The 16,270-nt window shown below is 37.8% G+C and overlaps 2 protein-coding genes across 2 annotated transcripts; one reads left to right on the forward strand and one right to left on the reverse strand.

Annotated features, from left to right (window-relative positions):
• Positions 1-4,454: 4,454 nt before the first annotated feature.
• On the forward strand, positions 4,455-11,356 carry LOC131632165 (long chain base biosynthesis protein 2a). Its single transcript, XM_058902944.1, has 12 exons — positions 4,455-4,803; positions 4,878-4,943; positions 5,522-5,610; positions 5,803-5,948; positions 6,049-6,173; positions 6,257-6,350; positions 7,143-7,306; positions 7,776-7,937; positions 10,014-10,140; positions 10,247-10,413; positions 10,517-10,624; positions 10,858-11,356. The coding sequence occupies exons 1-12, from the start codon at positions 4,678-4,680 to the stop codon at positions 10,951-10,953; spliced, it is 1,470 nt and encodes a 489-aa protein (XP_058758927.1). The 5' UTR covers positions 4,455-4,677; the 3' UTR covers positions 10,954-11,356.
• Positions 11,357-12,151: 795 nt separating this feature from the next.
• LOC131632166 (mitochondrial phosphate carrier protein 3, mitochondrial-like) lies at positions 12,152-14,511 on the reverse strand. The gene is made up of 6 exons (XM_058902945.1): positions 14,119-14,511; positions 13,678-14,039; positions 13,547-13,590; positions 13,237-13,451; positions 12,971-13,095; positions 12,152-12,851 (listed from the first exon to the last, which is right to left on the reverse strand). Exons 1-6 carry the CDS (start codon positions 14,380-14,382, stop codon positions 12,806-12,808), a joined length of 1,056 nt encoding a protein of 351 aa, XP_058758928.1. The 5' UTR covers positions 14,383-14,511; the 3' UTR covers positions 12,152-12,805.
• Between the last annotated feature and the right edge of the window lie 1,759 nt (positions 14,512-16,270).

Here is a 16,270-nt window from a genome sequence, read left to right on the forward strand (position 1 = left end):
AACTTTATATCCTATTAAATTTGAGATTTATATAAGGATGTCAACGGGGCAGAGAATGTTCAGAGGATGTTTTTCCGCTCCCCGTCTCCAAATTTATTTTCCATCCCCGTCCCCAATCCCCACCATGGGGAAACATTTTCCCCATTCCCACAAATCCCCACGGAGAATTTAAAGAGTAATTACCATAAGCACAATAAACAAAGAAGGGTGGTTGTTGTGATGATGATGAGAACATATGAGATGATGAGTGGAGAGACAAAGATAATTGAGAAAACAAAAGGAGGGGATGTTGTGTACATTCTATGTATTTGGTGCACTTCTCTAGGGTTAGGTACTTGGATAGTGAAATATACATTATACAATAAAACATAAGAATAAAAGAGAATTTCTTTGGCCACCTCCTTACCTTCTAGTCCACCTCTGGTGAAAAACCCAGAATACCCCTGACTTCGGAAATGCATTTTCGAAATGCAAGAAAAAGGTGTTTTCGGAGATGCATCTCCGAAAGCGTTTTTTTTTTTTTTAAAAAATTTGACTTATTTCGGAAATGCACTTCCGAAAACACCATTTTGGAAGTCCATTTCCGAAATACTGCGCGTTTTGCAGATTAAGCAAAACAACCCCCTCCCCCTAATCATTTACCCTAATCTTCTTCCAAACTCACACCCCAAGATATTTTTGTGCAAACCAGTTCCAAGCTACCTCAAAGGCTCCATCTACTTGCTCTATTACATTCAAAAGTCCTCCAATCTATTCAATCGGTAAGCATTTTGATTTTAAGATCTATGATTAAAATGTATATTAGGGTGTTTACAAATAGCAAAAAATGTATTAGGTTGGGTTTATACTGATATTTAGGATGTTTAGAATGTGTAGACATAGGTTTGATGTTTGGTTTAGGGGTCTGCCATGGAAGTTGCAGAAAACTTCCTCGCAGGGGTGTTTCGGAAGTTCATTTCCGAAAACACCTCCATCCCAGTTTTCGGAAATGAACTTCCGAACTGTATCAGAATTTCAATTATTTTTGTTTCTTCTTTTGTCTCGCATATTAATCGATTTCAATTGTTTACAAGAACATGTCAGGCAACCAACCAGCACGCATCAGACAGGGGAGAGAGTCTCAGACTGCGTCGGCTAGACGCGAGCGGGCGGCGGCGCAGCTGGCGTCGACCCAGGGACGGGGGAAGGGCCGGGGACGCCGTGTGTGAGTTCCCGTGGACGTGGGAGAGGGTACATCTGGTTCAGGATCTAGGAGTCAGCTGGCTCGGGCATCTTCTTCCCGCCAGCGAGAGGAGGAGGAGGAGGAGGTGGCGGCAGTGACTTACCACGAGCCGGAGGGGGTACCGGATGTTGACCCTCCAGCCGGAGAGGATGATGAGCAGGAGGACGGCTATCCGGGAGGGCCCTTTGACACCTCCGTGCTGATTAGCTACCATGATCACGTCGCTCGGCGTATCTGGGAGGGAGAGGTATTTTTTATAATTTAACTGTTTAATTGTCACCATTTTTTATAATTTAACCGTTTATTTGTCGCTTATTTGATATATGTTGCTTATTTGTTTTTTTTTGTAACAGGAGCGAGAGCCGTTGAAAATGGTTAACCACGCCCGAAAGATTTTCAGTCTGTTTAAACCAACAACTGAGTGGTTTAACCACCATGTGCGAGGTTCAGGGCTTAGCGGGCTCTGCATGACGGGGTACACCACCATCAGCACCGGCATGCAGGGGGCATTTGTGGAGCGCTGACACAAGGAGACGTCCTCTTTCCACTTGCCGGTTGGGGAGATGACGATCACCTTGCATGACGTGCAGTGTCTTCTCCACCTGCCGATTAGGGGGCCGCTACTCACCCACTCCAAGATCCAGATGGTCGAGGCCATTGAGTGGATGACGCTCTATTTGGGCATGGAGCACGAGGTTTCTCACTTTGAGTGCGCCACGACATCTGGGCCTCATGTCCGGTTCACCACACTGAGCACTTATTTTGAGCACCACCTGGACGCGGCTGCCGAGGCTGAGGGTGAGGGTGACGAGCTATTCACACAGTATCACCGCGGTTGCGCTCTCCGGTGCTGGTACATGCATGTGGTAGGCGCTGCATGCTTTGTGGACAAGAGTGTCAGGTACGTCGACGTGACCTACCTCCGCTACTTCATGGACCTGGATACCGTTCACCAGTGGAACTAGGGGGCAGCTACTCTGGCATACCTCTACCAGAAGCTGAATGAGGCCTCCAACTGGAGGACGAGGCAGTTGGTCGGATGCTGCACACTACTTACGGTACGTTTTATTTTAACACATTATCGTATTTATTTATTTTTTTATGTTTCGTATTTATTTTTAATACATTATCGTGTTTGTGTTTCAAAGCTGGATCATCTCCTACTTCTCCCGCATCCACGGCTTTCACATCGATCCTGCGTACGTGGACGCCATGCCCAGGGCCGCCAGATACGCTCTCCAGAGGGGGAACGATGCGGTGGGACCATACCGTTTGTACTTGGACCGCACGATGCACGACGACGTCACCTGGAGGCCGTTTGCCGACTACGCTCAGATTGTCCCCTTTGACGACATTGCTCTATATTCAGGCTGGCTGGCATGCAGGACTACCATCATGGTCCGGTATCTCCCTAAGTGGTGCATGCGTCAGTTCGGATTCGTGCAGCGGATACCCAGGTCACCCTTTGAGGCTGCTCCCGACACAGTGACCCGAGTGCAGCTCACTGCCATATGGGAGGACTGGCAGCATCATGTGGTACCGCAGGAGTACCGTCTCACTCGGGTCACACAGGATTGGCACAGTGAGGAGGGATACGTCACATGGTTCTATCGGGTGTCACATCCTCTGCTGAGACCCGACGTTCCCGACGCTCATAGGCCAGCACACGAGGAGATCCTGGAGAACCAGCAGGCCGAGGATGACCACGCCATTGATCTCATGCCGATCTGCCAGCGTATAGAGATGCTTGGGCGGGACGCGTTGGATCGAGGTGTCGTTCAGCAGGCGGTCCAGAGGCTGTGGCTGTGATGGACATGATCGTCACTTATGCGGGCCGTGCGGCGGGGTACAGGCGGCAGAGGAGGGCCCAGGGTGAGAGGGTTAGGCACACCCAGTAGTGGTCGGGTTTATTTATTTTTTGATTTCGGATTGTATCTTTCGCACAGTATTGTTATTATTTTCGGCTTGTATATATTATTTGGATTTGATTTATCATATTAGTATTTTTAGTTTATCTGTTGCTTATTTTATTTGGCGTTTGCGTTTAATTAAAATGCGAGACTGTTAAGAAAAAACATAAAAAAAAACATAAAAAAAACACAGTTTCTGCATAATTCGGAAGTTCATTTCCGAAGACACCCCCCATGAGGTGTTTTCGGAAGTTCATCTCCGAAGACACCCCCCATGAGGTGTTTTCGGAGATGCACTTCCGAATTGTGGAATTTTTAAAAAAAAAAACGCTTTGGAAGTTCATTTCCGAAGCAGGAGTATTTTGGGATTTTCGCTGGGGGTGACCCCCATAGGGAGGTGGCTAAAGAAATTTTCGAATAAAATGATCTACTAATGACTCTTCATTTTCTAATACATTAGTATTAATTTTTTTTATGTAAAATTATATAATTATATATTATATAATATATAAAATATAAAAGTTAAATAATATGGTCGGAGTCGGGGAATCCACGGGGCGGAGGGTACTTTCCCATTCCCCGCTCCAAAGTGTCATCGGGAAACTTTTTCCTCCATCCTCGTCTCCGCGGGTAAAAAAATCCCCAATTTCAGTGCTCCAAACCAATAATCTCCAGAGGAATCTCCATTAACATATGCAAATTGACATCTCTAGATATATGCAATAAAATGTGTTTTTTAAATTAAAATATTCAAATACTAAAATGAAATCTTTATCTCATTCTATTTCGTTCAACTTCATTCCGTTACATTCTATTCCGTTACGTACTGTCAATCCAATTAATATTTACAAAAATCACATACATAATATTCGTTATCCATTAACAAGTTCTCGCATCAACATCAAAATGAAACTCAAATCCTTATGAAATTTCAACTGAAATCTAGCTAACGAGACCAAAATGCGTTAGCCATATATTAACATTATTTTCAAAAATCATAATAGACATTTATGAAAGAGAGATAATTAGAGATTCTCTATACTTTTCAACGTGGAAATGTTAGATGATATTCAATGACGAATAATCATCTATGATGTGGATCGAATACATATTTCAAGGTCGCGAGTGTATTATATCTCCTACATCTCATTACGATAGATAAACAGATGATTGAGCCTCTAGCCAGCCCGAGTCAGTCGTTATTCATTATTTTTTTTAAATGTTTGACACGTAATAATAAAAGTGATGACATTTCCATTTCCCCCTTTGAGAATCCAAGTTGGACTTGAATTTCCTATGCACATATTGCACGGTCCTATTTGAATCTTCATTCCAGCCATACACACAGAAACATACACGTTGTTCGTTCTTTCTTTTTAATTTTATTTTTGGAACCACCGTTTCTCTCTCTACAATTTCCCTTCACCTTCATCCCTTCCATCCACCAAAAACGATAGAGAGAGAAAGTGTCCGCGAACGAGATTCGGGTTCGGATCTCCGATCCCTCACCGTTCCGTTCCCTACATCCTTCTCTCGCCGCCGAAAATGATAGCCATTCCGTATCTCACTGCACTCACAACCTATTTCAGTTACGGTTTGCTCTTCGCTTTCGGTCAATTCAGAGATTTCTTCAGAAAAATCTTCGACTGGTGCAGCTCCAATAATCTTCAGGTACCTTCCTTTCCTTCTTTCTTTCAATTTCTTTCTATTTTTTTTAGATACAACTCAATAAGCGCGTTTTTCAGGGTTATGCACCGATCTGTTTAGGACTTGAAGATTTTTATATTCGCCGGTTATACCTCCGAATTCAGGTTAACAATTATTCATATGCATGTCAATTTTTGTTTTATAGTGCGTTTTATAGGATAGTTTTTTTGATTAAGCGTTTATAGTGGAAGTGCTTATCAATTAAGTGCTTATGTATTAGCTAGTTCTATAACAAAAGATAGGCCAAAACTAAAGTTTAAGTGTTTTAATATAAACTATAAGCTATTCTGGAGAGCTTATGAAATTGAGGCGAAAACAACTTATGGATATGTCATTAGCTGTTTCCATAAACTTTTACAAATAGGCTCACAAGAGCTTATGCTTGCGGATAAATTCACATAAGTAAATCCAAATAGTACAAGTACCCTATCAAACACAACTTTAGCTCAAGTGGTAAATAGCTTCAGCTAAGGTCCAATCATTCTGGTGGTATTTGAGTTTGATTCTTGACTAGAAGAATTCTTAGTAAGGTTTTACATATATTTTGGTTGAACATTTGATTTGTTAGACCCCTTTCTTTCTGAGGAACCATGGAGAGTTAACACCAGGGCGAATATATTCATATGTTTCAAGTGGTTATTTTCTACATGGTATTATTTTTTATGTTTTGAGTTTTTTGCAGGACTGTTTTGGGAGACCAATATCAAGTGCTCCCGATGCTTGGTTTGATGTAGTCGAACGCCACTCCAATGATAATAACAAGACATTAAAGTATAACATTCTTTTCAATTTTTTAGGCCTATAATAATGCTTCTTTTTTGTTTTGTTTTGCGTGTAAGGGGAGTGGGGGAACTATCTGTTTTCAGAAATATTAAGTTTCCGCTGTAATTTGGCTTCTTTTTCTAGATTTAGCATCAGAGATTTAAATAAAGTATATTTGTCATTCTGTTTGTCTTGATGCAGACGAACCGATAAAGTAAGTAGATGTCTTAACTTGGGATCATATAACTATCTTGGTTTTGCTGCGGCTGATGAATACTGCACTCCTCGAGTAATTGATACATTGAAGAAGTATTCTCCAAGCACTTGCAGTACCCGGGTGGATGGGGGTAGGTATTGTTGGTTTGTGTTTTATCCATTGAAACAAACTGGTCTGTTTGTTGATGCATGCGTCTTATCAAGTTTCTTGAAATGTGGATTCTCTAATAGGCACGACTGCACTTCACAATGAATTGGAGGAATGTGTAGCTAGTTTTGTTAAAAAGCCAGCTGCTTTGGTTTTTGGAATGGGCTATGTGACTAACTCTGCTATTCTTCCGGTCTTGATGGGGAAGGTTGGTATATTTTGGTTTTTTTTTTCTTTCTTTGTTAGATGCCAATAGTTGCGTGATTATTCATTGGTCTAGTACTTTTACAGGGAAGTTTGATTATTAGTGATTCACTGAACCACAACTCAATTGTTAATGGTGCACGGGGATCAGGAGCAACTATTCGTGTTTTTCAACACAACGGTGAGAGCCAACTTTCTGTTACTAAATTAAGTTTTATGAGTTAGTTGTTGACAGCCTGCTTTTTTATTTCCACACACTGTTTTAAAAAGAAGGGTTAAATATTATTAAGTTCATGCAATTTTAAGGTCTCAACAATGTCATCAAAAAAATTAACATGAAACTTGCCATGTGAATTTTCGTTAGACACGTCTCAGTATCGTTAAAAAGCGATGAATAAAATTGGTGACCAAAAAACATGTTGGGGGCAAAAGTTTGAAGGAAATTTTAGTAGGGAAGAAAAATGAAAGTTTGTGTGTGTAGACCAGAGTTAGCATATGCGATTAGCATAGTAAGTCAGTGTATGCGATTAGCATAGTAAGTCAGTGTATGCGATTAGCATAGTAAGTCAGTGTATGCGATTAGCATCATGTATGAATGAAAAACATATTTAACACTAAAAAGAGAGATTTACATTCCAACACATGGGTTGTGGATGATGATGACAGCTATTTTGCACATTATTTATTTACTAAAAAGTTATAAGATAGTGAAATTTCACATGATGACTTCGTTTCTGCAGAGAAATAGAATCAAGATGAAGGAAAGGGTAACTGTACTGACATTTGATTATTTATGTATTTGTATGTAATGTATTTTGAACGCTTGGTGTGTGTGTATGTGTGTGCACGCGCGATGTTCTTTGCTATCTACTGGATTGTAGTTTTTCAGTTTGTCTGTCTGTTGGTGGTGTGATATGATGCTCCAGAGCTCACAACATTTTTATTCATTTTCTCCTTGGCTATCTACTTGCAGTGCCAGCACATCTAGAAGAAGTTTTACGAGAACAAATTGCTGATGGACAGCCAAGAACACACAGACCTTGGAAGAAGATAATGGTTGTTGTGGAGGGGATATACAGTATGGAAGGAGAGCTTTGCAAACTTCCAGAGATAATAGCTATATGCAAAAAATTTAAGGTTGGTTATTATGGTAGCTCTAAACCACTACATGCTTGAGAATTTTGAGTGCAAGATTGCAAATTTTGGCTGTTATGGAGGGGGAGTGTTTAGATTGAGTTTAAAATTCATAGATTGTGAAAAGTCTATGCAAGTTAGGTTTCCTAAAATTTTCCAAATGTTTGTAACTTGTAAGCCGTAAATAATTTGAGTCCAAGAAATTAGTGTATTTGCATTTAATTTATTTATTTAAGCTGATGACTCAAATGGGCTGATCATGCAGAAGAAATACTAAAACATTGTACCTCTAAAAGGTATTTTTTGCTTAATAGTCTAATATAACAACTTTTAATGGTGCTATTTTTTTAAGGGCCCCTTATCCTTCTGAGCAGGCATTAAATTGGATTTTTTATTAACTTGTTACTATTAGGTTTTCTTTTGCATTTTTACTTCTGTTTATTTCTTTCTGAATTCATCCTTATCTATATAGGTTTATACATATTTGGATGAAGCTCACAGTATTGGGGCCGTGGGCAAGTCGGGAAGGGGAGTTTGTGAGCTCTTGGGTGTGGATACTGCTGATATTGATATTATGATGGGAACATTCACCAAATCATTTGGATCATGTGGAGGTTATATTGCAGGATCTAAGGTATGTACATTTGAATATTAGACACCTATATTTATTCTCCTTTCGGTTAAAACCAGGAATAGGTTTCAACGTGCATTGTGCATGAAGAGAAAAGTGACTGGATCTATAAGGGGTAGGGGGAATTTGGAAAATTTAGTCTCTGATAGACTGAAATAGATAGGTTGAGAGAACTATGCAATGTAATTCAATATTTCTGAAATATCTGTACCATACTCATATCTGGTAAGGATGATTACACAATAAACGTGTCCGTATATTGTCTCTTTTGTGTATGCCTTCCTCATGTTTTTGTTACTGGAAAGTCCCTTGCCAACCATCTCCAAAAAAGTTAACAAATTTGCAATCTTGCCCTTAAAATTACAGAATACAAACTTTTGTTTTAACCTTGTGTACAATGTACATATTGTTGATCGAAGGAGGACATAGTGGACCAGGGCTTAAGAAGTAAAATTAATGTGGAAGAGCGAGAATGCATAGACCTGGGATAGTAGAACAATCATAGATTAACTGTAATTTCACACAAATAAATAAAATATTTTATTTAATATATATTGCTGAATGTGCTGCACCCTTATCTTCATTTGTTAAATTATAACCTGTGTGATTGGTATGGGCCTCAGTGATCCCATTTTCCGTCTATAGCCCAATACGTGTTAGTTAGGTAAATAGGAAATAAGGCATGTTGCCTATAAATAAGAAGGAAGCCTTAGAGAGTTATCTGTCATGTCATTTGTATATGCATGCGGTTATTTAGGCATCTGGGATAGTCTAGAAGAGTCTCTCGAATACTCTAGCAATAGTCTCTAATTAGGGGGATTTCCTCGCTTCAATAATAGCAGTTGGTTCTATCAATTCGTGTATTGTATTGTATGTTCCAAGACCCGTGCAACATATCTTTACCTAAGAAAAACGTAACGGAGATCCCCAAATCTCAAGGTCATGTTCAAATCCCTCTAGGTGCTAACAATTCTTGTGTTGAGCCGGTCCATGCATAGCAAAGTTCTGGCTTCAATTGCCCAAATTTAATAAGCGGAGGTTGATTCGTTTTGCTCAAATTTATTCTTCTGAGTTTTCTTCTGTTGAACTTTTTGAACTTCTGGCAGTTAGTTAATTAATTAATGGGTTAGTTAGTGGCTGTGTTGAGAGATGGCTAGCCAAATAGAGAGGAGTGATCAAAGAGGGCATCATCTTGTCATTGGAGAGGAATAAGGCCTTTTGGTTAGGCAGACCCTCAAAGTGTTGCCATTGTTTGTAATCAATTGGAAGTCTTCCCCCATTTTCAGTAATAATATACCACTTGGTTCTATAACAACAGCTTGAAAATCATCCTATAATGCATGCGTTGACAATGTGTATGCAGTTAGAGTTAACTAAGATACCAACAATGGCAACTTTAATTGTAAAAAGATCTTCCTCTTCTATTAATATCATCAAGAATCATATGCAAAATTATAAGTGATGAATGGTGAGTGATTGTTTAATTTAATTACTATATTAAGAGGGAGAGATTTTTATGATATTAGATAATCGTGCAATCTCTCTAGAAAATAAAAATTCAAAACAATTATGATTTATATTTTCTCTTTGAAAAATGGTATATTACATTTTTAATGTTACAAATTTATATATGTTTATATATTGAAACAACCAACGTTAGTATGTTAATTGTTAATTTGTTAGTATTTGCTGGAGATGAGAATCAACTCAGAGACCACATTTATCACTCAACTCCTTAACTCTCACCCCAGCCACCAAGCCAACCTTATATCCCCTACAAATTTATATTCACGAATATGATAGTTGCCTGCACTATTTATATAATTTATGGATCTGTCACTATTGGAGACCTTAGTTTCATTTGGCTGAAATGATGTAATATTGCTGCAAGCAATGCTGAATTAGTGTGCTCCTGGATCTACGTACATTGCTTTTAGTATCACATTTAGAAGTTGCTCTATTATATGTGTTTCATATGTCTCTACCAGATTGCATTCGCCATAAGAAATCTATCATTTGTTTGCTATTGGGTTAGTTCAAACTCTGTTTCTTATGTTGAACTTTTGAATTTAACGTCAGGAACTTATCAAATACTTGAAGTACACTTGCCCCGCACATCTTTATGCAACTTCAATTTCACCCCCAGCTGCTCAACAAATAATATCATCCATAAAAGTTATTCTTGGAGAGGATGGTTCAAGTCGAGGTTTGGCTGGCACTTGATCTCCTCTCTGAATTTCATGTTATTTGGCCTTTTTACTTGCATTGAATAAAACTGGTATACTCAGCATTGAATAAAACTTTTTGTGTAGGTGCCCAAAAACTTGCACAAATTCGAGAGAATAGCAATTTTTTCAGGTCAGAACTGCAGAAGATGGGATTTGAGGTTCTCGGGGATAACGATTCTCCTGTTATGCCAATCATGCTTTACAACCCAGCCAAAATCCCTGCTTTCTCAAGGGAGTGCCTCAGACAAAATGTGAGAGCATCAACATTCTTCTTTCTACCATTGTTGTTCTTGTTGATGCCATATATCATGGATTTTAATGTTAACATTTTTTTTTGTTTCTGTACTTTTTCAGATTGCTGTTGTGACTGTTGCATTTCCAGCAACCCCATTGCTACTGGCTAGAGCACGCATATGCATATCAGCTTCTCATTCAAGGGAAGATCTTACACATGCCTTGAAGGTGAGTATTTTGAATTTCATTCAATGGTTGTTTTCTTAAAAACTCGGGATTTAGTTGTTGGAGGTAGTATATAGATTTTGTGCAACGTTGTTACAATGTGTTTTCAATTGCAAAGAAAGTGACTACCACGTCTCATCATTTTTGTTTGTACCAATATTCTTGCAAGCTTTATTTAAGCTCACTTCCACAAATGTTTTATGTTGTAACTTGCCGTGATTGTGCTCCTTTCTTAGGTTATTAGCAATGTAGGGGATCTAGTTGGCATAAAATACTTCCCTGCTGAACCAGTGAAGCAGCAACAAGGTGATAAAATTGTGAAGTTTGATTGAGAGTGAAAGTCAAAGAAGAAAGAGGAACAAAAACTTGTGAAGATAGAAGTGTAGTTATTGTAAGGCATTTTTGTTTCCATGGTGGTTTCAAACTAACTGGGCATGTATAAATCTGTTGCCATCCATCTTCATGATTAAGGTCTTGGCTTAAAGCATCAGATCCATATAATCTTTTGTTTTCACATGTAAGTCATGTCTCAAGGAGGGAAGTTTCTGTTTACTTATTTTGCCCAGTCGTTAGATGATGTGTATAGTTGCAGTTTGGTTATTATTTATTTGAAACTGACTTCTGTTTGAAATTGTAATCAAATTGTAAAATTGAATTGTCAAAAGAAAGTAGAGCATCTTGTATTGTAATTTGTTTGAAATTTTAAGCCGAATACAAGCTGAAAAGTCTCAATAATCTGACTATCTTCCTATAATATGCAGGAGAGTCCAATTAAATTTTCAACTAGTGGCACATTATAATTGCATGCTATCAGATTATTGTGTCATGGTTAGAAAGTGAAAGAGGTCAAACTATCATAATTTTATTGTACTGACATTCAAATGCGCATTTTCTTCTCAATGGCATATATGCCGCGATTTGCAGAAGCTACAAAAGCAAGCTAAAGTAGAAACAAACTCACCATTTGTTTGAGAGAAGTTTCACATCAACAAACGAATGCTGCATTGAAATTAAAAGCATCCACATTAAGCCAGAAACCAATTTACTATAACAAATAACGACTTAACTACATCAAACAAAACTTGCTTAAAAATTCTTTTGATGTGTAACATAATCATCATTATGATAGTTGGAAAAAAATACATGCTCAACCAAAGTCAATCAATCCACTAATAGAGTATCAGTTAGTGCATTCTTCCAATTACTTCTGTTGGTGTTGGTCGAAAATAATCATTGTAATGTCTTCTAAATCAAGTAAGTCTACTGTTTAACTAACATTACCGGTTTTGCATGTACAGTTTATTGCCATAATACTAGGCTGCCTTCATTGCTGCCATCACATAGCAGCCTTCGTTGCTGCTACTATATTTGACCCTTTTTAGCACTTGGAGAAATAAGCATCTTTCCTGAGACGGAGAGCTAGTTAGTCACTTGTGAATTAATTGGGGCCTTAGGGCATGGAGATTTTAGACCCTTGAATTTCTTCAGAAATCAACGGGGTTTTCTCTATTCTTTGTAATAGCCTAGTTCCAATCACAGCTCTTCAGTTACTGGGGTTGAATACTTATCTAGGATGTTGGATTTATTTAAAGTATGATAATCCACACAAAAAGCCAAAGAACATCCTTTTTCTTGGCTAAGATAATGGGCTTGAATATGGATTGGTGCTAGGTTAGGTGATTCCTGATGACATGTCTTTCACAAACTCCATTTGGACAGTAATAATAATGTTTGAAAGTGATTGAAAATACATTGTTCATGGCTTTCTCTTCTGTTTCCATCTTTGAGTTAATGCATCATATAAACTTATGTGATTATTTGAACACCCTTAGTTTCCAGCTGTAATGTAGCACATAAAGTTCTTCAAATGTTATTATCATTTAGCATGGGTCACATCCATCCATAATCGAGTTATTGCAGTATTTTTATATATGAAAAATTGAGTTGCACATACTCTTATTACACGATATACATAAATTCTGCAAAACCTTCCAAATCATAACTATAGAAAGCTATAACTACAAAAGAATATTCTAACAAATTATTCAATACAAAATTCCCATTAGCCTCTGCAATCCTTAGTTTATTTAAGCTCTCTTTTCCTTAGTTTTCCTATAGTTTAAGAAGCAAACTTTAAAGTGTTATATCTTGGTGCTGCATTGGACATTTTACACCTTTGCAGAGCTAAGAAGTAGAAGTTGGAGCAGGAGCAACACCACCAGTGGTTGGCCTGATAAAAGAAGAAACAATTTTCAGTTCCAAAATCCAATCAAATTTGAAAACTTAAGATAAACCAATCGATCAATATATCAAAAACCAGAACCAATAAGCATAAATGTTAAAACTTACAGTCCCACGGAAACTTTGAATGCATCATAAATTCCCCATTGAGCACCAGTTAGAGTTCCCACCATAAGAATACGAAGAGGGAGACCACGGGTACACATACCCCATAATCCCAACTTCTTTACCGCCTGCATTACAAAGTATAGTCAATAACAATGACGAATGACATAGTATAGAGCAATAGTTCAGGGACAAATGAAATAGTGATAGTTTATGGACTGAATTAAAGATTTATCCTTAGATCAAAAGAAAATGAATGTGGCACTCACATCAGCAGCCGTTGCCCCTTTAGAACTGTTTAGGAAAGATACAAGATTATCTGCGGGATGAGACACAACCGCGCACAATATTCCAGCTAAATATCCACCCACAACACTCACACCAAGTTGTAGCGTTTTGGTGCAATCTTCCTTTGGTGTGGGGATGGCATGCTTGTATATCATCTCAACAATGTTTTCATAAGAAGCAAACTTCATCATTGTATCTGCAACAAAAAACATTATATTCGTCAACTCAAAATCAACAACAAAAGGAGTAAAATTGAATCTGTCAAAAAAGTATTAGCAGGAAACTACTTACATGGAACCTGTCTTCCCCAAAGTGGCACAACTCCCTTGTACAACCTGAAATCATTGTACAGTTATAATTGTCATTTTAAGATTGTATATACATATCAAGAAATATAATACAAATTTGATTAACATACATACCCTGAAACTCCTTCGGATCGGATCAATTTGGGTAAACCATCAGAAAGGCCTCTAGCAAAACCGGGTTGAGTTTGAACTCTAACCTTAATAGCTTCAAACGGACAAAGTGCAACATCAGCAATAACCTCAGAAGAAGCTGCTCCAGCAAGGTAAATCAATGTCTTGTACTTTGTAGCATATTCTGGACCAACAACATCTGAATAGTACTTTTTGAAATACTCATAGAATCCATATTTGAAAGCTCCTTGTGCACTATAACCAATAAATGTAGGTGCCCATCCTCTGAAGAACCCTCTAAACCCTTGTTCCTTTAGCATCACTCCAAATCCAGACGAAATGCTCTTGTACTTTGCAGGATCAATCTGAAATTTATAATATTTTTTTCATGCATGGTTAGATAAACAAGTTAACTTGAGTAAGTGTTCATTAAAATGGACTAACCTGCATGTTACATTTGACAAGATCAAGAGGTGTAACTGCCATGTGAGTGAAGCCACAACATATGCTTCCACCAACGGCGCAAGCAAGATAGTAATCGCGAGAGAACATCTTAATGTTCCTTCTCCCAGTTTCGCTGGGAGAAGGAATCATAAACTTGGAGGATTCCGCCGCAGCATGGTGATAGGTGGAGACATTCTCCACGATTTTCTTATGCGGCGATGAGGTAGAGGAGTAGAGGAAGCTAGGTAAGAGAGAACGGTCCATGAAGGAAAATAATGAGAAGATACAAAGAAAGCAAAGAGATGGAAGTTTGTTTATTTTTTCTCCAAATTCTTTGGAGTATGTTGGAGGCAAATTGGTTTCTTGTTTCCTTTAGGATGTTATATATAAATATGGGAAATGGAAAAGTAAAGCTAAGAGTTTGGAATTTTGAATCTTCTTAGGACATGGCGGCTTAGACCATTTTTTTATGACAGAAACATGTGAATTATGTTGCATTGAATACGTAAGACGATATATCATCAATTCATTTGAGTTGTTAAAAGATCAATATTTACCAAACACATCTCTTTCAACTTTGAACCATCTATGTATTCAACCATTAGAATTTTCTAAAGTTTGGTTTTGACTACAAATTTGATAATGTGAATAATGAGCATAATAGATAGTCAATGGAGAAGTTGGCTTGGTTTTGAGCGATGTAGATCGGTCAATAAGGAGAATATATTCAATAGAGGTCTATAAAAATCTAATCAGATTAGCTCGTTTAATTAAAAAAAAAAAAGAGAGTCAAGTTTGAGCTTTTTAATAAACCTATTCCATCCATAATAACTCAAAAAATTCAATATATTACACTTACTAAAAATTTATGTTATTTATTATTTTATTAGCTTTTTTTTAGAAAATAAGACAAATGTTCATACAAAAATTGGTTGGACCAGATTTAAAAAACAAAACTTATTTAAAATAAGTAAATTTCTTAATACATTCATAAGGGGTCAAATATGTTAATTTGTAATTCCTTGTGTCGAGGCAGTTTGTTACTCGAACACAAGGTGTGTCGAAGTGTGTAACAGTTTGTTACACATAAGTTTGTTTTAAATTTAGATAGTTTGTTTTAGATTTAAAATAGATTAGATTTGATTTAGCTCCAAAATAGGTATTTTGGGCTTTTATAGTTTTGGGCTTTGGCTTAGGGAGAAGGCAAACCTAAATCTATAAATAGGGAGTAACCCTCATTATTTGTAATCAAGTCATTAATCTTGTATTCACAGAAGTTGCAGTTGCAAGTGAATAACAGAATTTCCACAGTTTGTGGGCAGAGAGAAACTCTGCAGAAAATACTTCCTTCTTCTCTTTTAATTTCCGCAAACCCTAATCCTAGTTTTGTTCCTATTTTCTTCATTGTCATCTTTAACGATAAGGAATTACTCAAAGGTTTGAGAGTCCAATTCCAACATCTGGTATCTAGAGCTCCGGTTAATCGATTCAAGGCAAGAAGAATGGCGATGGCAATGAATCATCCGAATGGGCATTTTCCAGCAACACTACCAATTCTGAAAGGAGATAACTATGAGAATTGGTGCAAGCAGATGAAGGTTGTATTCTGTTGTCAAGATCTTTGGGATCTTGTAAAAGAAGGGGTAGAACCGCTTGCAGAAGGTGCGAAGGAGGAAGAAAAGGCTGCTTATAAAGAATTGAAGAAGAAAGATTATAAAGCTCTCTTTATAATCCATCAATGTCTGAGTCCAGATAATTTTGAAAAGGTTAGTGATATAGAATCTTCAAAAGAAGCTTGGGAGATTCTTGAAAAATCTTTTGGAGGTGCAGAAAAGGTGAAAGAGGTGAGGTTACAAACTCACAAGAGAACATATGAATTGCTTCAGATGGAAGATAGCGAAAGCATAACTGATTTCTTCACTAGGATTACAAAACTAGTGAATCAAATCAAGATATGTGGAGAAGTATTAACAACAAGAGCTGTTGTCTCAAAGATTTTGAGATCTTTGGCTCCTAAGTTCGACCACATCGTGGTAGCCATAGAAGAGTCGAAGGACTTGTCGAAATTGACAAAAGAAGAGCTTCAAGGGACGCTTGAATCTCATGAACAAAGAATGGCTGAAAGAGCTGCGGGCAAGTCGAAGAGCGATGT

Source organism: Vicia villosa, unplaced genomic scaffold (assembly GCF_029867415.1).
Source record: "Vicia villosa cultivar HV-30 ecotype Madison, WI unplaced genomic scaffold, Vvil1.0 ctg.000911F_1_1, whole genome shotgun sequence".
Lineage (NCBI taxonomy): Eukaryota > Viridiplantae > Streptophyta > Magnoliopsida > Fabales > Fabaceae > Vicia > Vicia villosa.